The sequence below is a fragment of the Myxine glutinosa genome, chromosome 1 (assembly GCF_964187855.1).
Source record: "Myxine glutinosa chromosome 1, kmMyxGlut1.1, whole genome shotgun sequence".
NCBI lineage: Eukaryota > Metazoa > Chordata > Myxini > Myxiniformes > Myxinidae > Myxine > Myxine glutinosa.
This window is the reverse complement of record NC_136261.1, coordinates 62,058,768-62,086,442: the sequence shown is the minus strand read 5'-3', so window position 1 is coordinate 62,086,442 and position 27,675 is coordinate 62,058,768. Positions and strand designations below refer to the sequence as shown.

Genomic DNA, 27,675 nt, shown 5'->3' with positions numbered 1-27,675 from the left:
GAATTAATCAAGAAGGAAATTTTATAAATTTTAATCTCATCCAGAATGCAAATGGTGTCATTTTGAACTAGGTACGGTACCTACTACACCTACCTACTACCAACTACCTAACCTACTGATGCCATAGTGATGGGTAAAATAGTGGCAACAGGCTTTGGCTTCGCCGCCTCATTGCGGATTTGCAGTCGGGTACTAGTATCCTTATTCTATATTATATTCTCAGCATATCACTTGGTACACATTTGATGCGGCAGCCATTTTTTCCATGATCACATCTCCATATGGAGTACTACTGTCCTCCATGATATTTATGGAAATCAAACAATTATTTTTCCTCAATGATTATTATCGATATTTATGGTCAATTTGAAAACAAAACAGATGCACATGTAACGATGTAAGTAGAAAGAAAGATATCAAAAGAAGACAGTCGTAGCTCAGGAGAGGATGCTGCATTTGGAGTTGTGTAAGGAATGTGAAATTGAAAAATCCCAGGAAGGTAGTTATACAGATAGTTGGGAGAAAACAAAAGAGTGGATGTGTGCTCGAAGTGTGCATTTTGAGAGATGGACCAAGAGGAGGTTTCTGGAAGAACTTGTACATTTCGGAGGGGCTGAGGACTGAGAGAGCAGATAGATATAGGCCAGGGGAGAGGAGGTTGTGAAAAGTAAAACAATATTTTGTACATTGTGCAAATTAGACAATTCTAGCAAAACTTTCACCTGAGGTTGCACGGAATTTCAACGCACAATATTTACTCAACATCAGAAATCATGGGACACACACACACGAGCAGGTCGGAAAGTTTTAGAAGTTTAAAAAACCTTTGAAAGAGTATCCGAACCACGAGTGAGTAAACAGGATTGTCCTTGAGGCACATCTTAAGAATGTGAACTTGATTAATGGTGCATGGAAATATTTCAATTGTTAAGTTTAATTGTTTGATATAACTGAAGCAGGTGAATGGACCCACATGTTCTTGGGCTGTATAAAATAAGCAACAGGTACGAATCCGGATATTTTAAACTTTCACATGTCGTGTTGTGCATTTCATTTCATCTCGACTTCTTCTGGTTCGTTCCTGTGAAATAAAACAACACCAGTAGGATTGTTTAAGAACTGCTTTATATTGTCCAATGAGCACATACTATATAACCGAGTGTGTCCTTCTTATTACATCCACATCTCACATAATACGGAACGAATGATATTTCATGAAAATGGCTGTCATAGCACACTTTCATGAAAATATATATAAATCTTGTTTGCAACTGTGTCCTGTTCAAAATTTCCAAAATAATATAACGACAACAATGCCTGTTATTAGTTTTGGAGAGTTCACAAATGTATTTAAGGAATACGAGAGATAAAGGGAATTCCAGTGATTGCGTTTCCCTTTGCTTTCACTTTTCCAGGTTTATTCCCCAACAAATAGAAATCTTCAAGGTAAATATCAAGTCAAAGTTCATGTAACATGCAAGGATTGGTTCCTACCTTTCTTTCTTTTTGAGCAGGTCCCAAATCAGAATTGATGAAACAATGCCCAACAGCAGCACGTATGCAATGAATATCCAAATAAATATTCTACAATTCTGAGTGCCTTGACCTGTCAACCAAAACACCAGGAAAAAAGTAGATAATGTTTATATCGTTTTGTTTATATAGATCTCAGCTGTACATAGATTCAACACATGTGTGTGACTCTTGTAAGGCATTCCATAGAGGCACCAAAATACTGATGTGATGGTTATTTTGATGTTTGTTGTCAACGTAAAAGACGGTGTACATACAGTAATTGATCAAAGTGCACCACAATGACTCTGTGTCGCATTGATTAATGGTGAATTCCCTTAAAAAGGGAATTAATGCCAAAGTTGACATATTCGAGTGCATTTATTGTCTTTATTGAGATTTAAAAAGAGCAGAAGTACAATTTTTATGTTTTTATGATAGGATTAATCAAAAGATACTGTCGCATTCCTAGGGATTACAATCCTCCAAGGAAACGGATAGCCGAACGAGCTTAACACTCCAAGGCGTTCAATCCAAATATGACAGAGTTAATATGCGTGGTGGGGTGGGGGAGGGGGGCAGCGAAGCTCTACCTTCACTGGCCCCACTGGACGTCTTCGAACCTGCAATAATCAACTCAAACAGACACGGAATTAAACTGTACAAAAATACCGGCTTTATTGAAAGAAATGCCGGTAATAAAAGAATGCACAGTAACATATTAAAATCCTAAATTGAGGATCCTCAATACTGACTCAAATACACACAAGGAAAGAAATAAATGAAAGTAACAAAATGGCGTGTGCACTTAGCTCTGGTCCCCTCGTTCTTCCCGGATCGTCACAGGCCCTCCGTCCTTGCACGGGAAAAACTCCTGACCGCACAGCCCACGAGCGGGAACTAGACCTCTGTGCGCAGCCTGGTCCTCTAGCCGCCGAGCTCGAAGTGAGCAGGCCGCGCCCGTTCCACTCACCGTCTGCTCCACACAGCACCCAGACGATGCACAGCCAGCACCGACGAGCCACAGAGAGGACAACGCGGTCGCTTGAACCGATCAAAAGAAGGGCCTACGAGCTGCGACCGCCCCTCCCCACGATCGTCAAAACCTTAAGCAAGGGATATATAATGCCGACTCCAATGCCCCTGGTGCAAGAGGAGTAGATGTTCACGTCTGCTTGTTTGAATGTCCCAAGTGTAAGCGCGCTGTATATCTGGCCGTTCACTTTCAAGGTCCCAGCTCAAGTGAGGTGTTACTACGACCATTTTCTGTGAAATCCACATGTCGAGAGAGAATGCCAGGGCACAACCGTTTGCCACCAAAGCCAGAACTCAAAAAGAGAGAAAATGTCGGAACACAGTCTTTTGTTTGCAGAGCTCTTTCGTCATCCGACACCGCCCGTGCCTGATCCAACCAGCGATTCCCTCTCTTCATTCCATGACCATCTTAACCAATCACTACTCTTTGAGGCGTGGCCTCACTGACCAATCTGCTTGATGTTGCGACATGGCGGCTGTGGCATCAGCGGTAGTTGAATGTCCCGGTTCCAGTTGCTTTATTTAGAGTTATTAATGTGCTTGCTTGACTATGTGTATGTGCTGCATTGTCATAAGGAACAGAGCGGAAATAACAGAGGCAATTACATGCAGGGGATTTACCATTAATTCCTAACTAATTAACATAACCCCACTCATCGTCATGGGAACCAAGATACACTCTTACACGACGTATGGTCAAACGGATCCCGACTTATGGTAAATGGGGTTTCCTCTTCTTCATCGTGACATTCAGAGCATGGTAATCTATACGCTTCTACCTGGACTAAGGTATTTTATTGCCTACCCCCCACAAACGAAACAATACATTTTGATACCCCATACTGTACATAGATAAATGTTAAGTCACGTGGGTGTTCATTTCGAAGAGAACCACTCCTGCATCTTCAGATGCATTGGGCTGCCGAAGAAGTTTCATAGGCCAGTGGGCACAATCATGGATGGGTCACCATTCCAAAGCAGGATACTCGAATGGCTCATTCAACCCAGTCATCTGGTACTCATTTTGCCGACCTCGGAAGGATGGCAGGCTGAGTCAACCCACTTGGTGTTAATCAACAGCATGGCAGGGGCTCGATTAAAGACCCTAAAATCTAAAGTCAGCCACCTTATCCGTAAAGCCAACAGCTGGCTTGTGCATATTTAGAAATCGCTCATTTTACACTTGTGTGCTTGGGGTATGAGTACAAATGAGTCTGTATCACAAAAGAGCAACCTCTGGCAAATGGCAAACAAACATATCTCAAAGTCTTGGGATCCCTATTAATCAAAAATCATGGTTTAAATCTCCCAACCCAAATAGGGTAGGGAGGAGGTGCGGGGTGGGGGGTGGTGGGGGTGGGGGGAGTGGGTCACTCGGGGGAGACTGCAGTATCTGGCCCAAGGACTATCAGGAGTTCATCACTGATGCCATCAGGTACAGATCCATGCCCATTCTTCAGGACTGTGATTGCATTCTCAACTGCTACTGCTTCGCCTGGTGTGTGTCGTGCCCTTGGATCGCTTGTGAATTGGTGTAAAGATCATCATCTGGGTCTCTGAAATATTTATTGAACCATTCTCTGATCATATCAGATTTTCCTTGGTCGATCCCAATTACATTTCCTTCAGAGTTGTGCAGAGCGAGCGATGGTAGGGGCCCGACAACCCCCAGTGTTGTGACAGCCCGAAACATCTTTCGACATTCATCTGTGGCAGTGATATTATGCACCAGATAGTCTGCTCAAAAGATGGCGAGTTCTCTCAGGAATTCTCTGATGTGGCACAGGATGGTGTTGTCTTCCTCAAGTAGTTCAGTGCGATCTCACTCCTGCCACTTTTGTAGATACATCGCTGCAATGCTTTCTGCTGTCCAGACAACTTCACCAAAAGAGGGTCATCAGTGTGACATCCACTTCACTTATTGCTCTTTTCTTCACTGACGGGTCTTGAAAGGTAATATCTGTCTCGACCTCCTTGCTTCGTGTGGCGTTTGTGCAGTAGACACATTCGGTTCATCTGAAGGCGAGCGACTCCCTACTTATGGTCATAGTTGAGATTGGAATCAGCTGAAGCCTTGTGATCAGCAATGTGTCCTGTCCATGTTGTTTGGTGATGGCTCAGGTGTTCAAAGGCTGTGCCAGTGACAAATAGGCCATTGGCTCAAATTAACGCTGCCAGTCGGTCTCCATTGCTGTTACATTTACCTGCACCATAGGAGCCCATGCACATACCAAACAACAAACATCCTTGTCCGATTTACAGAGATTTCCTGGCTTGGAATTGAAGTCTCCATACACAAATAGTTTCCATCTCGCTGGGATAATGATGGCTGAGCTCAGTTCAGCACAGAAGGAATCAACTAGGGAGGGATCCTCTCGCACTTCTGCTGCATGAACACCAACTTGTGGATGGTCTGAAGGTGCTGCTCTGAGTTGGTGTCCACCTTTGACTCTTGAATACACACAATGTCGATGTTATAGTGCTCTTGGTCAGCTCCGAGTATCTCCTTCTTTAATGATGTGGTCAGAACTCCCACATTCATTCCATATTGCGATTACGAACACCTGGGGAACTGGTGGTGCTCCAGGTTGGCAGACAGTTTCCAGGTTGAACAAGGTCAGACATGGTCAGAGTTGCCTAATGTAACAATTAATTAATGTTGGACCTCACGGCCTTCAATGATGGATAGAGATACATTTTTGTTCCATCATTCCATCACGTCTAATTGAACCCTGGTTGTTGGGCTAGCGGCTAGGGTGCCAGCTTAGGATCCTGGGTTCGAAACCCGGTCAATCGCTGAATCAACGCCAGGGGGGTTGACTCAGCCTGTTCATCCTTCCGAGGTCGGCAAATTGAGTACCAGTTCACTGGTAATTCCCTGCTTGTCGTTAAAGGCGGCAAAAAGGGTTGGCGTCAGGAAGGGCATCCGGCCGCAAAACATTGCTTCAAAAAGGGGACCGAAAAACAACAACAACCACAGTTCCCGAAAAAGGCCAACCCCTGCTTGCGGGGAAAAAATGGCCTCTAAAGGTGGTTTTTTAAAATTTTTATTCCATCACGTCAGAATTACTCTCGGGAATGACAGGGTATTCCGGGACTGACGTCATAACGTGTTAGGGATTTTATAATCACAGCACAGAACCAGAGGTACACGTCACAAATTTGATGTTGAGTGCAGACTTGTCACAGTGGTTTACCTGTACCCTCTGCATTGTGGATCCAGTTTATGTTATACATTATTTAACAATATTTAATCACATCGATCAAATAGCTTTATCATTAATCTCCTCAATATTATAGATTAAATGTTACGATAATGATTAGCCGAGTCACGTGTCCAAAAGGTGCAAAACGTACCTTCTGTAATTGTTTGTGAGATTGTTGTGATAACTCTTCCTGATTCTCCATACAGAACACACATCCATTTTCCTGCATCTTCAGGAACAAATGTGAAAGTGAAACTGGACTGGTTTGTGACGTCACGATCAGACGTTACATGGCGCCACCCGAACGTCACACCAGGTACAGGATGCGAAAGTTCACAGTTCAAAGTCACTGCAGTTCCATTGGAAACTCTTTTCCCTGGAGTCACTGTGGCTGGAGGTGAAAGTAAAGATGTTATTGTTTATTTTAACAATAAAAACCTATTTGAAACTCATCATGTTTCTGTTGCAATAACTCCAGGTGGAGCAGCTTACCTGTGACGATGATGATCGATATATAATAAATATGCCGATCAGATCGACACTCGTAATGTCCGGTGTCCTCGGGACGAACATCGGAGATTCTAAGTGAGAAATCCTCGGTGATTGTGAATTTCCCATTTGTTTGTTCATCTCGATCCTTCATCAGAGATTTTGATTCATTCACTTTATACCATCGAGTGCTGTGATCATTCACACCTGGTAAGGTGATGTTACTGTTAACTGGAGTTATAAAAATACATCTCTTTACACCATCACGTGATCCTGTAAGAGAGGGAATGGGATGTTTAATAACACGAGAAATTGAATGTTTAATGTTGAATAACAAATGTGAATAAAAGTGAAACTAAAGATAAATTATATAATAAGACAATAATTAAATAATTATCTCACGTTTATAGACGTTGATAAAGTGATTGATGGTGAGACGAGTGTTGTTCATTGTGGAGACGACGCAGGTCCATTTACCCCCATCAGTGATCCCCATTTGTGAAACTTTCATTACCTGTCCCTTTCCTACCGACAGGTGCCCCCTCATCCACTCCACGTCACCATCAGCACCACGGATCGAGCACCTCAAGGTGGTTTCCCCACCTTCCTCTACCGGGTCCCTCCGGCTCTTCACTGTGAAGAACAAACATTATATTGTAATTAATTACTTCGTTAATTTATATTAATCACCTGTGTTTATTCAATGATTGTATTTATTAATAAACATAATGATAAATATTCACCTTCAGCAGTAACGAGTTTCACCTCAGCGAGTTTGGTTCGTTTGTCAGTGGAACGATTAAGGTGGTTACAGGTGAATGTTCCAGAATTATAAGAACTTACAGGTGACAAAAGGAGAGAAAAATCTCCGTCTTTGACTCCATGGCCGGTAATGTTCAGATTATGATATCCACGCCGAGTGAATCCTTCATCCGGGAAGTCTTGGTGCATGATGCTGATGCCGACGCTGTATTTCCAATCCCATTCCACCCGAGCCCCTTCTCTCCACAATGATCTGTTGAACAAACATGGCAGCGTCACCGCGTCACCCTCACCTGCAAACACGGATTTCTCTTCCACAGCCCGTGAGGGTTCAACACCTGAAAACACAAGAAAATTCAGGTTTCTTCATTGAATCAAATGTTTATTCATAAATCAAATCACAACGTAAACCCGAAGATGAAGGAAACAAATAAAAAAACAACACAAGTACATTTGGGGAGAGTGGGGGATGGGGGCTCGTTTAAAGGCATTTCCCCTATTTTGGAGGATGGAAGATTGATGGTGTATCTGGGGGTGGGTTCACCGGAGTGTGGCGCATATAATGGATCTCAAGGAGGAGAGAGAGCAATGTGTGTGGGGAAACAATCAAAGACGGACTGGTTAGATCCAGAACAGCTTCCCCAGAGGGTAGTAAGTGTGATTCTGGCTCGGGGTGAGTGGAGCAAGGGGTGCTGCATGTGGGAGCATGCATGGATGCAAGCCCTTGCAGGTTTGTCAGCTTGATGTTTGAATGATCCAGTCGAGTTTATTTTTGAACCCGACAATTGAAAAGGAAGCTTCGCTGATTGAGCGTGCTTCACCGCCCCAGTCGGTCTTCTCGACAAGGACAGGCTGGAAATAAATTGAGGGGCAAGACCGATCGCCCAAGAGCCTTGGAGGAAAGGATGGGGGTGAGGGGGTTTGTTCGGAAGATTCGCACGGTGTCCCCTCCGGGAATTAGTGGAGAGGTGGGGGCATCAAGACGTGAAGGGAGGGGTGATGTGGTTTTTATATCGGTGGATATTGTTATAGTGCAGCGGCATAGCAAACCAATTGTGCATTTTGTGATGGAAGCATCAAATTTGGCAGAATGATAGAATATTATATGGAGAACATTTTCAGATATGGAACCACTTTGGAATTCACCCCAATGTGGCCGCCATATTGGATTTCAAAATGGCGGCTTAAAATCTTTAATTACAAATATTTCTGGTTCTATACCAGCTACAGCCTTGATTTTAGTGTCTGGATGTACAAACTTGAGGTCAAGGAATTGAATGGTTCTACTTAGAAGTTGATTTACTGACGCCATATTGGATTTCAAGATGGCGGAAATTGATTTACTGACGCTTTTTGTCTGGCACATCGATGGACTCCGTGACCTGCTTAGACAGAAAGCTGAAGAGTTCCTCCTTGTTCTCGTCGACACGGAGGAAACTGTGCCAGTTGCCTGGTAGGAGGGCAGAGCCAGTGACACGTCTGCGTATTCCCTTGCCTCTGTTGGTCCTTGCAGTTGCCTTCAGGCTGCCTGACTTTGCATAGCGGTCCCACACTAGATCGAGACGAGATCGATGTTGAAGCTGTGACATAATGTATGGAACGAATACTTTTGTGGCATAGTCAAGAAATGTTTTGGTCTGGCCTGGGCTCAGCATTTGAACTATTACAGCTCCATCGAGGATCACAGAAGATACTTGTGGTGGGTCCGACTTTGTTTCGACAAGCTGTTCTAAGGGCTGCAACAAGTCAGCTTTGGAACCAAAGCGGAGCTGTCCATTTTGCGAGAGTGCTGGCGGATGTGCGCTGTTCTCATGTTTGAAGAACTGCTCGAGACCCCCATCTCTGGTTTGGCATGCGATGTATAGTCTGGAGAAGAGGTCTGAATCACTCTTTGCAGAGGCTACTTGTTGTTTGCTCTTCTGGGCAGCTTTGACCTTGATGGATGAAAACAACGGGAGTTTGTTGCGTTTGATGACATCATTGAGTGGCTTGGATCTGTCTCCCAGACGTTCCTTCTCAAATGAATGGAACTGATCTCTCCCAATCTGTAAAGCTGTACGCACAGTATCTACAACAGCTGGGCCCAAGATCTCCAGTGTGCCCAGGACCAGAAAATCTGTGCTTTCTTCTTCAAAGGGGCTGCCCATCTCTTCGATGACTGTTGTCAGTGCACGGACATCTTGGACGAACTTCTTCTGCACACTGTCGGTTTGCTCATGGTGGTGGGTGTGCTCTCCCCTTTGGCGCAGTTGCTGTGAGGTCTCAAATTCTGTGATGACCCGAGCAACTTCGGGGCCAGCCACCATCCACCGTCGAAGGGCACTTGGATTTTCAGTTAGGCCCACTGCCCCGCCATCGCCTTTGACCGTGGCATTGTTTTGTTCATGAGCCTGGTCTAGGGAGATGGCGGAGAAAGCATGCCTAGTCTTCTTGGATGTGAAGTGCCCCGCATGGAACTTGGCAGCAACATCTGGGTGTTTCTCTGCAATGCCAACCATGTCCCTGATGTGGACTGGTAACCAGTGAGCATAGTGGATATGGCCCAATGCAGCGAACCATGCAGCTAGCTCTGGTAGGGTGTCCATGTACAGCGTGAAGTTGGACTCTCTCAGTGAACGTATGTAGAGGAGTATACAGAGCTCCAGGTTAAGTACAGTGGCCCAGTACTGAAACTGTGGACATGCCGCTGCTCTCTGGTCACACCATGTCTCGAACTCCAATGGTTCCTCACCTCTTGCAGTTGCTCTTTCGTTGTATATGTCATATGCACGATGCTGCAGTATGTGTAGGGCAGCAACAGTTACTTGGTGGGCGCGTCTTGTACGGCTGACGTGAGCTGCACGCAAGAAGGAGTCTGCTGTGCCAGCTGTTGCTATCTCTGCCTGAACCAATGCCTGTGTCCAACCGCTGTCTTGCAGCCAGTCTCCTGCTGTCTTCAAAGCTGCCATCTCTGTGTGTAGACCACCCAGCATGACCACAAAGAGATCTTCACCATGTGTGTCTGGCCAGTTCCATTGCACCTGCTTGGCGATCGCATAAAGTGGTTGGTCCAGTGTGACGACGGGTATCTGTCCAGGGTTTAGCTCATTGATCGCTGCTTTCACGACATCCATGGCATGGCGGATCATTGCCACTGAGTGGGCTTGGTCATGGAAGAGGGGAAGCAAGGCAGTGGGTGTGACTGTGATACTAGTATCCTTGGCCGATTGGTTCTCTGCGTGATGTGCAGCCCAAGAAATGTTTCCTGGATTCTGTGTGTCACCACTGTCACATGCATCCTTCACAGTCTGGAGCCACCTCTTCTCTTTATCCAGTTCAGCTTGTGCAGGATTCCTCTGCAGCGACGCCTGGGTTCCAGCTGGTACAGGGTGGCTTTTGGCAAGTGAACTAACTGGTTGTACATCTGTGTAATACCGTGGAAGGTCCTCCACAGTCTTGACATTTGAGACACCCCCGATGATGACAATACCTCGGTCTGTGCCTTGATTGTCATAGTCTGGATGTTGTATCAATGAAATACCAGTTCCGTGGAAGGAGTCGTGTGCTGTCGTGGAACTGGGATTGTGGTCTATATTATCCACAGCTGATGTGGTGAACACTCCACCGCGGAGCTTTGGGGGACAGACCACCTTCTCCGCCCGAAAGCGCTGACAGACCCCGTTCCCCAGCTCTGCAGAGATCCGTAGCACTCTATCATAGGCAATGCTGATCCCTAGTCCAGATAATGTGTCAACCAGTTCCTTCTTTCTCGTATGGGCATGAAGCATCAAGCCAAGATATATTGGCAAAGGAGTCTCTTGACTAATGCTGTGTCGTACGTCTGTGCCTGCACCTCTCCTCTCATGCTTCACATTGTTGTATTTGAGAAGTTGAGCTATTGTCACAGACGCCGATGCCGATGACTGACATGCCTGATCTTTGATGCCTGCGCCCTCTAAAATCATGGAGACCATTGTCAGCAGCAGTTGTGGAACAGACTCTTCTTGACATTTGTTTGAGAAGGACCCATTGAAAGGCTGAGATGACTGGAACATATCCTTCCTTATAATCCCTGCAGCTCGTGCCAGGTGCACAACATCACTGTCAATATCATGTTGACATGCCTTGGCTAATGCACTGCCAATGTCTTCCTGAAACACCAGCAGGACATCTCTTCCCTGCCTGTGCTCCTGCAGATCAGGGAAGTGTGCCAGGATACGCTCCTTGAGTCTGGTTGTCTGGACTCGTGTTTCCAGCACAACTCCGAACTGTTCCATTCTCATTGTGTAGAGCTTGGTGAGGTCTGCCATCTTGAATACAGGAGCAGTGTCTTCTTCTTTAGCAGTTTCCTCTATGTACGTTACCAGTTCAGCAAGGACTATTGCTGAAATGACATCTACCGTGCTCTGGCTTTGCTCAGCAAGCTTTTTTGCTGCCCTCACGCGGTTGTATAGGGATGTCAAACATTTCTTATGGTACTTGGCCTCTCTTGCGACCATGTCCCCAGCACTCAGTTGGGCTAACAAAGTGGTATCCTGAAGAAACTCTGCAGCCTTGCGAACGTGTTTATCTAGTTCCAATGTCGCTGCTTGATGAAACTCCAAACCAAGCTCTTGCTGGCAGAAGAAGCACAAATTGTCGCATATGCTATCAACACAAGCTGCCTGAGACCTAGTAGGCTTGTACTTATCTGTGATTGTACTGGGGATAGGGCTTCCCTCTGAATGACTTCTCTTCTGTACCCGCTGTAGCTTGGTAGTGTTATATTTCACCCTGCATGACTTGTGCCACTTGGCTTGGTGGGCAGCTAGAGTGGCAGCTATCCCTTGGCCTTCATCCAGTCGTTGCAAGTCCACGTCTTGTGGCAGCTTGCCTAGTTTATTGAATGCTGATAGATTGTCTTCAAGTGTCTTGTATCCAGCACCTGCATCAGTTCTTTTCGTGACAGCAGGACACTGTAGGGACTCTCCTATATCAACTTGACACAGAACACAGAGTTCCCAGTCCAGTGGCGTCTTTGGCGTTGAAGTTACATGCTTGGTAACATGAACTAACTTGAACTGCTTCGACATGATTGAAACCTGGATGGAGCAAACAAACAAAAAAGTCGTTTAATTAGGGGTTAATCAACGGACCAGCATGTTTTATCTACAGGACAATACACGACCCCCCCTGAAATTTGACACCAAATGACCTCTTTTAGGGGTATTTTTGGCCGAAATTTTCAAATTTTTCACTCCCCAGACCCCTAGATGTTCCCTTGAGCTCAGAATCGCCGCTGTAATGTGTCTACTGATGTTAGAAAAGATATAGGGTGAATGGGGCAATAATTGTGCCTGTAGGATTTGTTTCCGCCACCCCCCCCTAAGGGTTACAGATTTTTAAAGCCGCCATTTTGAAATCCAATATGGCGGCGACCTTGGGTGAATTTCAAAGTGGTTCCATATCTGAAAATGTTCTAAATATAACATTCTATCATTGTGCCAAATTTGGTGCTTCCATCACAAAATGCACAATTCTTCTTAAATTTTTGCTATGCCGCTGCACTATTAAGGATTTGTGTTGTATTAAACTATGGAGTGTCTGTGTCATGCCGACACCAGTAGTCCAGCGACTAAATGATGTACAAATTTTAAAAGGTTCTTTTAGCCGGACAGTTGCATCGACGACATCTCCGTGGAATGGTCCTGCATCCAATACGAGGAAGAGAATTAAATTTTAAATGGCATCGCCCAGTCCACCCCAGAGAGGGAATATCTTTCCATATTCCAACAATATATATTGAAATTTAAAACATCAATGAGACACAAAAGAAATCTCAGTTTTGAATTCTACATTTTGTTTCCTCTTCAACCTTCATAACTATGAATCGCAATCAACAAAATTGTTCATGAGAAGCAGTTTATCTAAATTATTGATGATATTGATGGTCTGATGTTTCGAGATGATTTGTACAATGTCAACTCAAGTAGAGCTTTGGGAGGATTCCGGAGAAGCCAACGAAGACTCGCAAGAGTACCTGAGTGATGATTTGGGCTTTGTTCATTTTCTTCCTTCTTTCCCTCATTATTTTGTGTTCTTCTGAGATCAGAGAGGGAATGAAGTGAACAATGGAGGACATTTTGAAGCTCGTGAAAACCTTCCTGCTATTTCAAGTTGAAGAACCTGAGCAACGAAGGAAGTTGGAAAGTTGAAATATTCAATCAATTCATGATGCTCAAGAGTAAAATAACAAGTGTCTGATGAGAGTCAAAACAAGCAAGGATAAACCTCCAAGTGAGGTTCATGAAAGTTTTCATGGAATACACATGAGGAAACTGCAAAAAGCTTCTCTGTGTTTGTTATCCAGACTCGTCTGTTCATTGTCAGGGTAGTTCAAGTTCTTCATGGACAACAATGAAAGAGTGGCCTTTCAACACCATTGAGGGTATTGAGGAAATCTGACAAGTACAAAGTGAAATATAAAAAATATTGTATTGAAGGAGCTGGGGCTCCCACGTCGATCGGAAGAATGGACGCGACAAAAAGCTGGAATTCATCCGAGTTGCTTTATTCAAACCAAACACTCAGGCACTCTGAAAAGCCCGTTTATCGGGCAGCAATATATATACATATTATCCCGGAGCGTTTGCCCAGGAAAGGCGAGAGGGGGCGTGGCCCAGCGTCCTGGCTGCGGCCTGGCAAGTTGAGGGCGAGCCTGCCCGGGCGTCCTGGACGAGCCCGGCATGGTGATCGCTCCGCGTCCTTGATAGGTGCAAGGCGATTGTGAAAACCCAGCGGTAGCCGCTACACACGTCCCCCCAGAATCGACTTGCACCGGCAGGGTCAATTTGAGGGGGGTCCTGATGACCCGGCCGAAGCGACCCCTGGCGGGTCATGGGAGGGGGTCCGGTGTGGTGGTGGGCGGTCGAGTGGGGGGCACCGTGGACGGGGGGCGGCCTCGCTGCGGCGGAAGGGCCACCCGTGGTGGGTGGTCGACGTCCATGTGCGCCGGCTTGAGGCGGTCCACCGCAATCCGGTCCGACCTGCCGCCGATGTCGATGACGAACGACTTGTCGTCCCGTCGCAGCACCCGGAAGGGCCCGTCGTACGGCGGCCGGAGTGGCCCCCGATGTGCGTCGTGACGCACAAAAACATACTCCGCTGTGTGAAGTGCTGGGGGGACGTAGGACTGGGGGTCACCGTGGTGGGATGTTGGCACGGGGGCAAACCGTTGGGCGGCCTCCTGGAGGTCCGAGCGCTGGTGAGCTGCGGACCAGGGACTGGTAGCGTCGGGCATGAATTCGCCCGGGACGCGTAGCGCCTGGCCATAGACAAGCTCGGCGGTGGATGCCTGGAGGTCCTCCTTGGGGGCCGTGCGGAGGCCCAAAAGGACCCACGGCAGCCGGTCGGCCCAACCGCCGTCTTGAAGGCCGGCCATGAGCGCGGCCTTCATGGAGCGGTGGAATCGCTCGCACAACCCGTTTGCTTGGGGGTGGTAGGCCGTAGTACGGTGGACCTTGACCCCCAGGTTGCGGGCGACCGCGCCCCACAGCTCGGAGGTGAACTGTGGTCCGCGGTCTGACGAGATGTCCGCCGGTGCGCCGAAGCGGGCGACCCAGGTGGCGATGAAAGCCTGTGCCACGTCGGCGGTGGTGGTGGAGACGAGGGGAACGGCCTCCGGCCACCTGGTGGTCCTGTCCACCATGGTGAGCAGGTGTGTGAACCCCCGTGACGGGGGGAGGGGGCCCACCAGATCCACGTTGACGTGGTCGAAACGTCGTTCGGGCACGGTGAAAGGTGCCAGCGGGGCCTGGGTGTGTCGGTGGACCTTGGCCCGTTGGCAGGCCGTGCAGGTGCTGGTCCAATCGTGGACGTCCCGACGAAGGCCGTGTCAGTCGAATCGCGCCGACACCAGCTTCTGGGAAGCTTTCCGGCCCGGGTGGGAAAGGCCGTGGAGGGAGGCGAAGATGCGGCGTTGCCAGGTGACGGGCACGATGGGGCGAGGCTGGCCTTGGGAGACGTCGCAGAGCAGGACAGTGTCCGCGAAGGGGATGTCGGCCAGGCGGAGGCCCGTGTCCGCCGCCCGGAGGGCTTGCACCTTGGTGTCGGTGGTTTGGTCCGCCGCCATAAGCGCAAAGTCCACGCCCAGGTGGACCACGTTCGCGCTGGCCCGGGAAAGACAGTCGGCCACGGCGTTGTTTTTGCTGGCGACGTGCCGGATGTCCGTGGTAAACTCCGACACGGCGGAGAGGTGACGCTGTTGGCGGGCCGACCACGGCTCCGTGACCTTGGCCATGGCGTAAACCAACGGATTGTGGTCGACGAACGCCGTGAAAGGTCGGCCCTCCAGGAGGTGGCGGAAATGGCGGACGGCCAGGTGTAGACCGAGGAGCTCCTGGTCAAACGTGCTGTATTTGAGCTCGTTCGGCCGGAGCTGCCGGCTGAAAAAAGCGAGTGGCTGCCAAACCCCGTTCACCCATTGCTCATGTACGGCGCCCACCGCGTAGTCGGAGGCATCCGTGGTGAGGGCGATGGGAGCGTTGAGCACCGGGTGAGCGAGCAGTGTTGCGTCGGCGAGGGCCCGCTTTGAGCTTTGGAAGGCCGCATCCATTGCTGCGGACCAGGCAATGTCGTGCTTGGCCGGCTTGCCCCGGAGGGCTTCGTAGAGGGGCCGCATGAGTTGAGCAGCGCGGGGCACAAAGCGGTGATAAAAATTCACCATTCCCAGGAATTCCTGCAGGGCCTTTATGGTGCGGGGACGCGGGAACGTGGTGATGGCCTCGACCGTGGTTGGCAGCGGCACGGCCCCGTTCTTGGTGATGTGGTGGCCCAAAAAATCAACGGCCGTCGTGCCGAAGTGGCATTTGGCCGGGTTGACGATGAGGCCGTGCTCGCTGAGGTGCCCGAACAGTGTTCAGAGGTGGAGGAGGTGCTCGGCCCGGGACGTGCTGGCGACGAGGATGTCGTCCAGGTAAACGAAAAGGAATGGCAGGTCACGCAGCACGCCATCCATCAAGCGCTGGAACGCCTGAGCCACGTTCTTGAGACCAAACGGCATCCGCAAGAATTCGAATAAGCCGAACGGCGTGATGACTGCCGTTTTAGGGACGTCGGCCGCCCTGACAGGTACCTGGTGATATCCCCGTATGAGATCAATTTTCGAAAAAATGACCCGTCCCGCCAGACGGGCGGAGAAGTCTTGGATATGCGGGATCGGGTACCTGTCGGGGGTGGTAGCGTCATTGAGATGGCGGTAGTCGCCACACGGGTGCCATCGACCCCCCGGCTTTGGCACGATGTGCAGTGGCGAGGCCCACGCGCTATCGGAGCGCCGCACGATGCCGAGGTGCTCCAACGCGTCGAATTCGGCCTTCGCCACAGCAATCTTGGCTGGGTCGAGGCGGCGGGCCCTGGCGTAGACCGGCGGGCCCGTGGTTGGTATGTGGTGCTCGATCCCATGCCGTACTGCGACGGCCGAAAACGTCGGCCGCGTGAGGGCCGGGAACTCCGTGAGCAGGCGAGCAAACTCGTTCGCCGCCGGTACGGCGCATGCCAGCTCGGTCGGCGCGGAGCTGCTCAATGTGCATACCAGGGAGCTGAAGGTTTCGGCGTTGATTAAACGACGCCGTTGGACGTCCACCAGCAGTCCGTGTGCGCAGAGGAAGTCGGCGCCTAGCAGAGCCATGGGCACGTTTGCGGTTACAAACGTCCAAGCAAAGCGTTGGCCGCCGAAGCAGAGGGTGACGTTGCGCGGGCCGAAGGTGCGGATGGTCGATCCGTTGGCCACAACCAAGGAGGGGCCGCAAACCGCGGATTGCCTGTCCTGGTCAGAGGCGGGTATGACGCTCAGTTGGGCGCCGGTGTCGCACAGGAAGCGCCGTCCGGACGCTTTATCCGTGATGAACAGTAAGTTGCCCGTGTGGCCGGCGCTCATGGCTGGTAATGAACGCCGGCCCGGCCGTTTCCCGGCCTGCCGAAGGTGCACGGGGGTCGGCATGTCCGGGCCCTCTGTCCGAACCTGGCATGATAGTAACACCACGCTTGGTCAGGTGGAGGCCCCGGTCGTCGTGCTGGAGGTGGTCGGCTCGGTGTAGCGGCCGCCAATTGCGTCGGCAGTTCGGTCGTCGACCGTGCCGGGTGCTCGGGCGCCATGGGTGTTGCGTCGGACGGCGGTGGGTCCCATGTCGCCGCTGCGATGTGCTGACCTGCGGCGGAGATCTTGTCGGCTTCTCTGGCAAGGGCCCGGGGATCTGTGATCGTCGTGCTTGCCAGGGCGAGGCGTACCGTGTTAGGCAGCTGACGGAGGAACAGCTCCCGGAACAGGATTGCCGGAGAGTGCTCGCCGAGCAGTGAAAGCATGTAGTCCATTCGCTCGGAAGGGCGCGTGTCGCCGAGCTCGGGCAGGTCGAGCAGGTGCCGTGCGCGTTCCGGCGATGGGAGGGCGAAAGCGTCGAGGAGAAGCTTCTTAATCGCGCCGTATTTGTCAGCGGCTGGCGGGCTCTCGAGGAGGCTCAGGGCGCGAGCCGCGGTGGCCGAACCGAGCGCTGCTACCACATGGTGGAAGCGGGTGTCGTCGGCTGTGATGCCTCGCAGGGCGAACAGGGAATCCGCCTGTGCGAACCAAACCACCGCGTGAGCCTCCCAGAAGGTAGGCAGTTTAAGGGCGACTGCCGTGTCCATGTCGGTAGGTCACCAATGAAGGAGCTGGGGCTCCCACGTCGATCGGAAGAATGGACGCAACAAAAAGCTGGAATTCATCCAAGTTGCTTTATTCAAACCAAACACTCAGGCACTCTGAAAAGCCCGTTTATCGGGCAGCAATATATATACATATTATCCCGGAGCGTTTGCCCAGGAAAGGCGAGAGGGGGCGTGGCCCAGCGTCCTGGCTGCGGCCTGGCAAGTTGAGGGCGAGCCTGCCCGGGCGTCCTGGACGAGCCTGGCATGGTGATCGCTCCGCGTCCTTGATAGGTGCAAGGCGATTGTGAAAACCCAGCGGTAGCCGCTACAGTATCCATCATCGAGGCTCATGGAAGAACTAGAACGAGTACAGCGAATGTATCAGGATGCAACGGGACAAAAAAAACAGCAAAGGGGGGGGGGGGGGGACGACACCAACAGCAGAGCCGAAGGTTAATACAGCGGGAGTAAGATAAACAATGTGTGTCGGGAAGAATGGGCGACAGGAGAGGATGCATGTGGTGGACAAGATGGATAAAGAAAGGAACTCTGGGGAGGGAAATCTGGAAATTTGAAGGAGGAGGGATTGAGATTGAGGGGGGTTAACGAGGGTTGAAAATGGTTATGATTCGGATTGGGGACAATTTGAGATGTTGGTGAACACCTGCATTGAAGACCTGGAGGGAAGAATGAGTTTAAGAGGACGTGGAAGTTTGTTCCACAGGTGAGAAAACAGACGAACAAATGAGTGGAGATGAACAGTGATCCTGGGTTTAGGTAGTTTTACCAGAAGGGGTTTGATGGGCGTGCCGTGTGTGCCCTGCAGAAACAAGAGCGGGTGAGGGGGGCTGACAAAGTACAGAAAGAGCGGAGGGTGCAAGTCCAGAAAGGCGGTGGGAGAAGACAGAGACCATCAATCTGTTTCCAATGGAAAAGTGAAAGGCCGAAAGACCCAGCTTCATCCTGGGAGATAGCAATAATCCTGAAGCGCTTCATTTCAAGGGCATCAGGCTGAGCAAGGTGTGAGGCATAGGTACCAACCCAGAGGGGAGAGCCTGCCGATATGAAGTATGGGCGGTGTAAGGGCAGAGGGTGAATGGAGTTGTCAGCAAAAAGATAAATGGTATTTTCCAGAGTCAGAGATTGTTGATGAAAATTAAGAAAAGGACCTGTGGTCAGGTTCACTATGTTAACAAATATAATTTCGTACAATATTTTGGGATTAGCAAACCTGTACATTTTTGGAATCATCAGAGCATGGAGAATCCGAAAATCAATGTTGGCATTTGCACAGACACCTGCATGGCCGCCATTTTGGATTTTCAAAATGGCCACCATAAAATACATATTTTGCGCGATCTCGGCTTCTAGTCAACCTAGAAACTTCATTAAATATGCTAATCCTACGTTTTCTGGGTCAAGGAATCCAATAAAGGCCTCAAAATAGTGCTCAGGATTATAGAAAAGCAACAAACAAAGGTAATTGAAAACCATTGTCTTTATATTTGTGATATAACTGTATCACATAATACATTATATTGCAAGTCCTTTGAAGTTATAGGTATGGGTTTATAAAGCAAGAAAGCAGCCTTGTTAGTATCAGATTGAACTATAAGTCCTATACACAGGATCTACTAGGTCGATATCGTTCAGGAATATGCTTTTACAGATCTTCATTACTGTCCTGAGTGTCATCTGGAAAGTCCTAAAAGTGAAGCAAGTGTTTGGATTAGAAGTCTAATGATCCCACCAATGGTTTTCTTGACCCAGAAAACATAGGATTAGCATATTTAATTAAGTTTCTAGGTTGACCTGAAGCATGGGTTGGGGCAAATTATGTATTTATGGCGGCCATTTTGAAAATCCAAAATGGCGGCCATGCAGGTGTCTACGGAAATGCCAACATTAATTTTTGGATTCCTCATGCTCTGAGCATTCCAAAAATGTATAGTTTTGCTAATCTACCAAAATTTGAACGAAAAAACATGGTGAACCTGACTATGGGCCCAAAACACTGCCTTGGGGTACTCCAGCCTTAACAAGAAGGGGAGATTAAATGATTCGGTTGAGAGCCAAACATTGGCTCGGGGAGTCGAGGAAGTCATTAAGTGATTTGTGGTAATGGCCTGAGATGCCACAGGCAGAGAGTTTGGAGATCAAGGCAGGATGCCAGGCTGTATGGAAAGCTCGAGATCTATCTAATGGTACGGTTCTGATACGTATGATATTGAGGCCTTTCATCCATTGTTGGGAGGGCCAGAACAGCATGCCCCAGGCAGTCACCCTGTCTGAATCCAGGTTGGCGATTCCAATGATCCTGAAAGCCTTGGTTTGCACAGAATCAGGCTGAGCAACATGTGAGGGAGGGGAGAGCAGTACTCCATCAAGCTGTGGATGAAAGCCTTGTCACTGGATAGAAGTACAGGTGTGCCAAGGAAGGACTTTGAACGATGGAGAATGCTCAGTCTGTGGGTGGCTTTGGATGCCAACTTTGAAATGCGATTTGACTGAGAAATATAATGTCTAAAATTGAGACCCAGAAGTTTGAATGAATGAATGAACCTCCTCGAGAGAATTGTTAAGAAAGTAGATTGGAGGGTTTACCCGACAGTCCTTTCGGAGAGATAGAGATTTGTCAGGATTGAAAGACACATTCCAAGACAGGTTTATGACCAGCTCATGAATTCTTTTCAACGTCTGAGGAAAGGGAATGATCTTTGTTAAAAGCTGAACTTGCAAAGTGAACTCATATACGACGCATGCCGAGCTGAACATGTATTCCTGAACTTCGTAGTATTTGTCCGATCATGTGCATTATGTTTTACAATTACAAAATGAAATTGTACTTTTATATTCAGACTCGATGAAGGAGATTTTGTATTTTAACTGCAATAAGGAAATATACTCACACGGAAGCAGAATCAAGAGTGTGAGGAGAAGACCTTGAGGAATGTTGGAGTTTGCCATGATGAGAATTTGTTAAAACCACCAGAATTTCTGATCAATTAATCGATCGTCTTTAACCTTCTGAAATTATTTATTGGACTTCGAGCTTTTACTGATCCTGAAAAATGAACAACCAGCTCGTCTAGACTGGGAAAGGGAAGGGTGAAATATCTTTTTATGACAAAGCATGTTCCACAGGAAATGCATGTGAAGAGATGACATTGTGACACAGCGGACAAAGCTGGATGATTACACTTCCTTATTTTGAGAAATGTACAAACATGATCGACTAGATAAGAGTTTTGTACACAAGGACAGACTGGAAATCAAGATTTATGAAATGCTCTTTTCAGTTACATTTGTATTTAAGTATCTCCAGAATAGTTTTGTCTCAATCTGTTGGGACCAACATATCGTCATCTCAATGTGCATGAAAAGATAGTGGGAATTCTGTTGCTTGACTTGCTATCGAATGATCGTTTTGATTGGTCTGAATATATCATAACACTAAAGGGCTGAAAGAAAGAGTTTTGGGGACTTGGGGGCAGTGACGGTTTCGATAATATATTAGGTTGAAGTGCGGTGTGCTACGCACACAACTTGCTTGCCAAAAAGGTAGGCCACAATGCGTTGGATAACCAAAAGAGTCTTTATTAGGAAAGCTCAAACTGTAGCACTGGGCGGGCTCGAGCTTGGAGCCCGCATATATGTGCCGGGGCCACGCCTCGTCCCCGGGCGTGGCCGATCGGTCGATAGGCGGGGCATGCCTTCCAGTTCCCCGCCTGGACGTTCGCGCCACCTGCTGGTGCGTTGAATTCGTGTCCTCTTGCTTGTGTCCGCCACACGCGCCCCCCCAGAATTCCCGAGCACCTGAAGGGTGAGTTTGTGGGGAAGCCGGATGACCCGGCCGAATCGCCCCCTGGCGATGGGTGCCGGTCTGGGGGGTGGCGGGACGGCGGGGCTGGGGGGTGCCGGGGGTCCAACCGCCGGGGGGCGGCCTTGACGCGGAGGAAGAGCTGCTGGCGGGGGTGCCGGGGGTCCGACCGCCGGGGGGCGGCCTCGTCGTGGAGGCAGAGTTGCTGGCGGGGGGTGGTCCGGATCGATGTGGGCCGGCTTGAGGCGGTCCACGGAAATGCGATCCGGGGCACCGCCGATGTCGACCGTGAAAAATTTGTCCCCAGTCTCCAATACGCAGAAGGGCCCGTCGTACGGGGGCCGTAGCGGTGCCCGGTGGGCATCGTGCCGGATGAACATGTACTTGGCTGTGCGAAGCTCCGGGGCGACGTGGGAAGGCGGGCAACCGTGGTGTGCCGTTGGCACCGGGGCGAACCTCCGGGCGGTCTCCTGAAGGGCGGAGCACTGTTGTGCCGCGGACCAAGGAGCCGTGGAGTCGGGGATAAATTCACCCGGTACCCGCAGTGGTTGCCCGAAGACCAGCTCCACCGAGAACGCGCGCAGGTCGTCCTTGGGCGCCATCCTGAGGCCCAGCAGGACCCAGGGGAGTCTGTCGACCCAGCCGCCGTCGCAGAGGCTGGCCCGGAGCGCGGCCTTCATGGAGCGATGAAAGCACTCACACAGGCCATTGGCCTGGGGGTGGTAGGCCGTGGTGCGGTGTAGTTTCACCCCGAGCCCTTGCGCCACCGCGGCCCAGAGCTCCGAGGTGAACTGGGGGCCGCGGTCGGACGAGATGTCCGAGGGGGCACCGAACCGGGCAACCCAAGTGGCGAAAAAGGCTTGCGCCACCTCAGCCGCAGACGTCGCCGCCAATGGGACGGCCTCCGGCCACCGTGTGGTGCGGTCGACCATGGTGAGGAGGTGGGTGAACCCTCTCGAGGGGGGCAGAGGTCCCACCAAGTCGACGTGCACGTGGTCGAACCTCAGGCACCGTGAACGGGGCCAACGGTGCCTGCGTGTGGCGGTGGACCTTTGCACGCTGGCACACGAGGCACGTCCTGGCCCAGTCGCGGACGTCCTTCCGTAGGCCATGCCAGACGAACTTTGCCCCGACGAGTTTCTGGGATGCCATCGTGCCAGGGTGGGACAGGCCGTGGATGGCGTCGAACACCGGGCGCTGCCAGCCAGCGGGCACGAGGGGGCGAGACCGGCCGAGGGAGACGTCGCATAGGAGGGCCGTACCCGCGGTGTCGAATGGCACCTCAGTGACGCGGAGGCCCGTGATGGCGGTCCGCAAGGCCTGGATGCCGGGGTCGGCGGTCTGGGCCTCCGCCATCCGGGCATAGTCAACCCCGAGGTGGACCGCGTGCACGGCGGATCGGGAAAGGCAATACGCCACCGGGTTGTCCTTACCCACCACGTGACGGATGTCCGTCGTGTACTCGGACACGGCAGAGAGGTGGTGCTGCTGCCGTGCCGACCATGGCTCGGCGACCTTGGCCATCGCGAACACAAGGGGCTTGTGGTCAACGAAGGCCGTGAACGGGCGGCCCTCCAGCAGATGGCGGAAGTGTCGGACCGCCAGGTGGAGTCCGAGCAACTCACGGTCGAAGGTGCAGTACCGGCGTTCGTGCGGGCGAAGCTGCCGGCTGAAAAACGCCAGCGGTTGCCAAGCACCACGCACCCATTGCTCGTGCACCGCGCCCACCGCGTAATCCAATGCGTCGGTGGTGAGGGCAATCGGTGCATCTGGCGCCGGGTGCGCCAGCATGGTGGCGTCGGCCAGAGCCAGCTTTGCGCCTGCGAACGCCGCAGCCATCGGCTCTGACCATGCGATGTCACCTTTGCCCGGCTTGCCCCGGAGGGCCTCGTGCAAGGGGCGGAGGAGCTGGGCGACGTGGGGCACGAAGCGGTGGTAAAAGTTCACCATGCCCAGGAACTCCTGGAGCCCCTTGACCGTGCGGGGCCGTGGGAAATCCCTGACTGCCTCCACCTTGGCCGGTAGTGGGACGGCCCCGTGCTTGGTGATGCGGTGCCCCAACAAGTCGATGGTGGTGACACCGAAACGGCACTTGGCAGGGTTGATGATTAGGCCATGCTGGCCCAGGCGTTCGAACAGCGTGCGGAGGTGCAGCAGGTGGTCTTCCCGGGACACGCTCGCGACTAGGATGTCGTCCAAGTAGACGAACAGGAAAGGTAAGTCGCGCAAGACGCTATCCATAAGCCGCTGGAATGCCGGAGCCGCATTCTTCAACCCGAAGGGCATCCTCAGATTTTCGAAGAGGCCGAGAGGAGTGATGACGGCCATCTTCGGGCCGTCAACCGGTTGGACGGGGACCTGATGGTAGCCCCGGATGAGGTCCACCTTCGAAAACACGGTCGTGTTGATCAACCGGGCGGAAAAGTCCTGAATGTGTGGGACCGGGTAGCGGTCGGGGGTGGTGGCATCGTTGAGCCGGCGGTAGTCCCCGCACGGCCGCCATCCCCCGCCGGGCTTCGGCACGATGTGCAGCGGGGAAGCCCAAGCGCTGTTGGAGTGCCGTACGATCCCCAGCCGCTCCAGCATGGCGAACGTCGCTTTCGCCACGGCGAGCTTCGTGGGCTCGAGTCGGCATGCCCGGGCATAGACCGGCGGCCCGACCGTGGAGATGTGATGCTCCACCCCGTGTTTAATGGCCACCGCTGAAAAGGTGGGCCGCATGAGGGCCGGGAAACTAGTGAGGAGGCGGGTAAAGTCGTCCGCTGCCGGAAGCGTGCAAACTAAACTCGCCGGGACGGAACCCTCCAGCTAGCCGCTTGGCAAGCCGCTCGGTGAGCCGCTCAGTGAGCCGCTCAACGAGCTGCTCAGCGAACAAGCGAGCGAGCTAAAGGTTTCGGCCTGGACGAGCCGTTTGTGCTTTACGTCGACCAACAACCCATTCGCACATAGGAAGTCCGCACCGAGCAATGCCATCGGCACACTGGCGGTCACGAACGACCATTGAAAGCATTGCCCTCCGAACCGCAGGGAGAGGCAGCGCTTCCCGAACATGCGGATGGGTGTACCGTTGGCGGCAAGCAACGCGGGGCCCCGGCCCGCGGTTCGCTTGTCGGACATGTAGGCTGGGATGACGCTTACCTGCGCTCCTGTATCGCAGAGGAAACGGCGCCCGGACAAGGTGTCCGTGATAAAGAGGAGGCTGCCGGAATGGCCGACGCTCAGGGCCGCTACCGAGCGCCAGCTTGGTAGTTTCCCGACTTGTCAAACGAGCATGGCAGGCAACACTTCCTAGCCTTGTGGCCGAACCTGGCGTGGTAAGAGCACCAGGCGTGCGGCGGCGGGGGTTTCGGCGGCCGCGGTTTTTTCGGCGGTGGTGGTGGTGGGCGGGGCGCGGCAGCGGCCACGGGGGATGCAACAGCATCAGCCTCGGGATCCACGACGGCCGCACCGTAACCCGACCGCGTGTCGCAAGCCGCGAAGAACTTGTCGGCCTCTGTAGCCAGGGCGCGGGGTTCTTATATTTTGGAACCGGCCAGCGCGAGGCGTACCTGTGCGGGTAGCTGGCGTAGGAAGAGCGCCCGAAATAAGAAATCCGGGGCTTGGTCACCCAGCAACGACAACATATGATCCATCCGCACAGATGGTCGTGTGTCGCCGAGTTCGGGAAGGTCCAGGAGGCGGTCGGCCAGTTCGATCTCCGTGAGGCCGAACGTGGCGATGAGGAGACGTTTGAGCGCCCCGTACTTGTGGTCGACCGGCGGGTGCCGCAGGATGGACATGACTCGGGCGGCAGTGCCGGGCCCGAGGGAGGCGACCACATGGTAGTAACGGGTCTCATCCGCCGTTATGCCTCGAAGCTGAAATTGTGCTTCGGCCTGCATGAACCACACATCGGCCTGTGCTTCCCAAAACTCCGGGAGTATTACCATGACGGCGTTGTTGGCCATAGCACGTTTGGTGGACAGCAATGGCTGAACCAATCGGGGTCACCAGTGAAGTGCAGTGCTACGCACATAACTTGCTTGCCAAAAAGGTAGGCCACAATGCGTTGGATAACCAAAAGAGTCTTTATTAGGAAAGCTCAAACTGTAGCACTGGGCGGGCTCGAGCGTGGAGCCCGCATATATGTGCCGGGGCCACGCCTCGTCCCCGGGCGTAGCCGATCGGTCGATTGGCGGGGCATGCCTTCCAGTTCCCCGCCTGGACGTTCGCGCCACCTGCTGGTGCGTTGAATTCGTGTCCTCTTGCTTGTGTCCGCCACAAGGTAATCTTAACCTCCTCCACCCAAGATGGAGAGAGGTTATGTTTTCACCCATGTCTCTGTCTGTCTGGGAGCAGGGTATCTCAAAAGGTTATAGAGGGATTCAGACAAAAGTTGGTGGGCAGGTTGGGTGTGTGAAATGGACAAATTGATTAGATTTTGGTGAAGATCCAGATCCGAGAATTTTTAAACTGATTCTTCATCACAGAGAGTTGGTGCTAAAACCGATATCGAGCACGATATGATGATTCGGGTAGGTGACAAGAAGAAGCCGATTATATTTTGATTAAGGCTCGGATACAGATCCGACTTATCAATGGGACACAGAACGTAAACTGTTCAGCCTGGTGGAGGGATGTGCGCTCTACCGAGTGTCGTTCGACTCTGTACCTCCGCAATAGGTTTTTGTTACCACGATAACTTGAGAACTGCTGAAGGTATCTAAGTCAAAGTTGGTACAGTGCAGGTATGTACAATGAAATAAACAAGAACTGATGAAATTTTAGGGTTGGGAAGTCAAAGGTCAGAGGTCACAGTCAGTAAAAAAAAATTCTGTTTCCGGGCTAACTTGTGAACTCGTGATGGGATTTTGAACAAACTTGATAAAAGTGTATAGTCTGATGAAAAGATGAACTGATTCGATTTCGGCATCAAAGGTCAGAGGTCTTGTCAAGTAAAAATGTGATACCTGAGAACAGCTGAAGGGATTTAAATCAACCCTGTTACAAGTATGTATGATGACGTAACAAGTGAATAAAAAAAAATTATGCAAAATTAACAATGCAATGTAGGGATGACAAACTACAGTCTAAAAAAGGTCCTAAACAAGATAGGGATGATGGTTTAGGCTTTAGGGGGTAGCTAAGAGTATTGCCATCACATAACAATCCCTACATCACTGCCTCATTTACACTTCATCAGTTATTGCTTCAAGATTCGAGAAACATTTCACTGGTTACAACAGTACTTGATTACTCCTGTTGTGTAGCCACATAATGAGACTGTACAAATTAGCAGCCGAAGTACAATGTTATAATATCAGTACATGATCATCTTCTTACAAACCGCATGGACATCTCTAATAACAGCATTCTATCATTATCTGCATTTGTGATTGGTTACTCTAAGTTGATTTAAAAAATAATAGGAGGAAAGACAACTGAAGCTGCTGGAGGTTCCTGAAATTATACAGGAGCTTCTTATACTTATGCAGAAATGAAAAATGGAGCTTCTAATACTTTTAGCTCGGCCTAGCCCCAGACAATAGTCTGGAGGCAGTGATGTCGGGATTGTTATGTGATGGCAATACTGTTAGCTACTCTCTAAACCAACATCATCCAGATCTTGTTTAGGACTATTTTTAGATTGTAGTTTGTCATCCCTATATTGCCCTTTTAATTTAGCATAATGTTTTTATTCACTTCTTTCTGTAATTTTTTTTACAATGTGGAATAACACAATGGTATATGGTACTCAGTGGATACCCAATCTTGAAGCAAAAGTGCAAAGATATCTTAGTCAGCAAAGTCAAACACTGCACATGTTCCTATATTGTCTTACGTAACCCTGACTGTATCTTGCAGCTCTGTCTTATTGCTCATTTCTCAAAGAGTAATGTTTTCATCCAGCCTTAGGCAACACAATGACCTGCACTTAGAAATGCCCAAAATAACTGGTGTGGTTTCCCTCTAAACAATAGGGGGAGGGGGGGGGCAGAGGGGAGGGGCGGAGCCTCTCAAGGAATTTATGCATGGCCGCACACGTGAAAGACACTCTCGTGGGTTTTACTGTTTTGTTCACGTGAAGTGTCAAGAAAACTTATTATACACTCGAAATGCAAATGTCCTCGATAAACTACTAGGAGAGTATGAAAAGAGACTCCAACTTTTGTTTGGTATCAGTGGGTGGGGCCAACATTTTTTATCCACGTCATACCTACGTTAGTACGT

General features: G+C 50.6%; 1 protein-coding gene across 2 annotated transcripts; it reads right to left on the bottom strand.

The window, feature by feature from the left end:
- Window positions 1–738: 738 nt before the first annotated feature.
- LOC137424596 (T-cell surface glycoprotein CD4-like) lies at window positions 739–20,755 on the bottom strand. 2 transcript variants are annotated; one of them, XR_013622492.1, is made up of 7 exons: window positions 20,555–20,740; window positions 6,986–7,342; window positions 6,645–6,875; window positions 6,246–6,515; window positions 5,881–6,144; window positions 1,495–1,735; window positions 739–1,081 (listed from the first exon to the last, which is right to left on the bottom strand). XR_013622492.1 is itself a non-coding variant. In XM_068112214.2 (7 exons), the coding sequence occupies exons 1-7, from the start codon at window positions 20,610–20,612 to the stop codon at window positions 1,051–1,053; spliced, it is 1,299 nt and encodes a 432-aa protein (XP_067968315.2). In that variant the 5' UTR covers window positions 20,613–20,755; the 3' UTR covers window positions 739–1,050. The 2 variants fall into 2 exon arrangements, 1 of the variants encoding a protein (XP_067968315.2); XM_068112214.2 differs by having other exon boundaries at window positions 1,495–1,606; window positions 5,905–6,144; window positions 20,555–20,755.
- Between the last annotated feature and the right edge of the window lie 6,920 nt (window positions 20,756–27,675).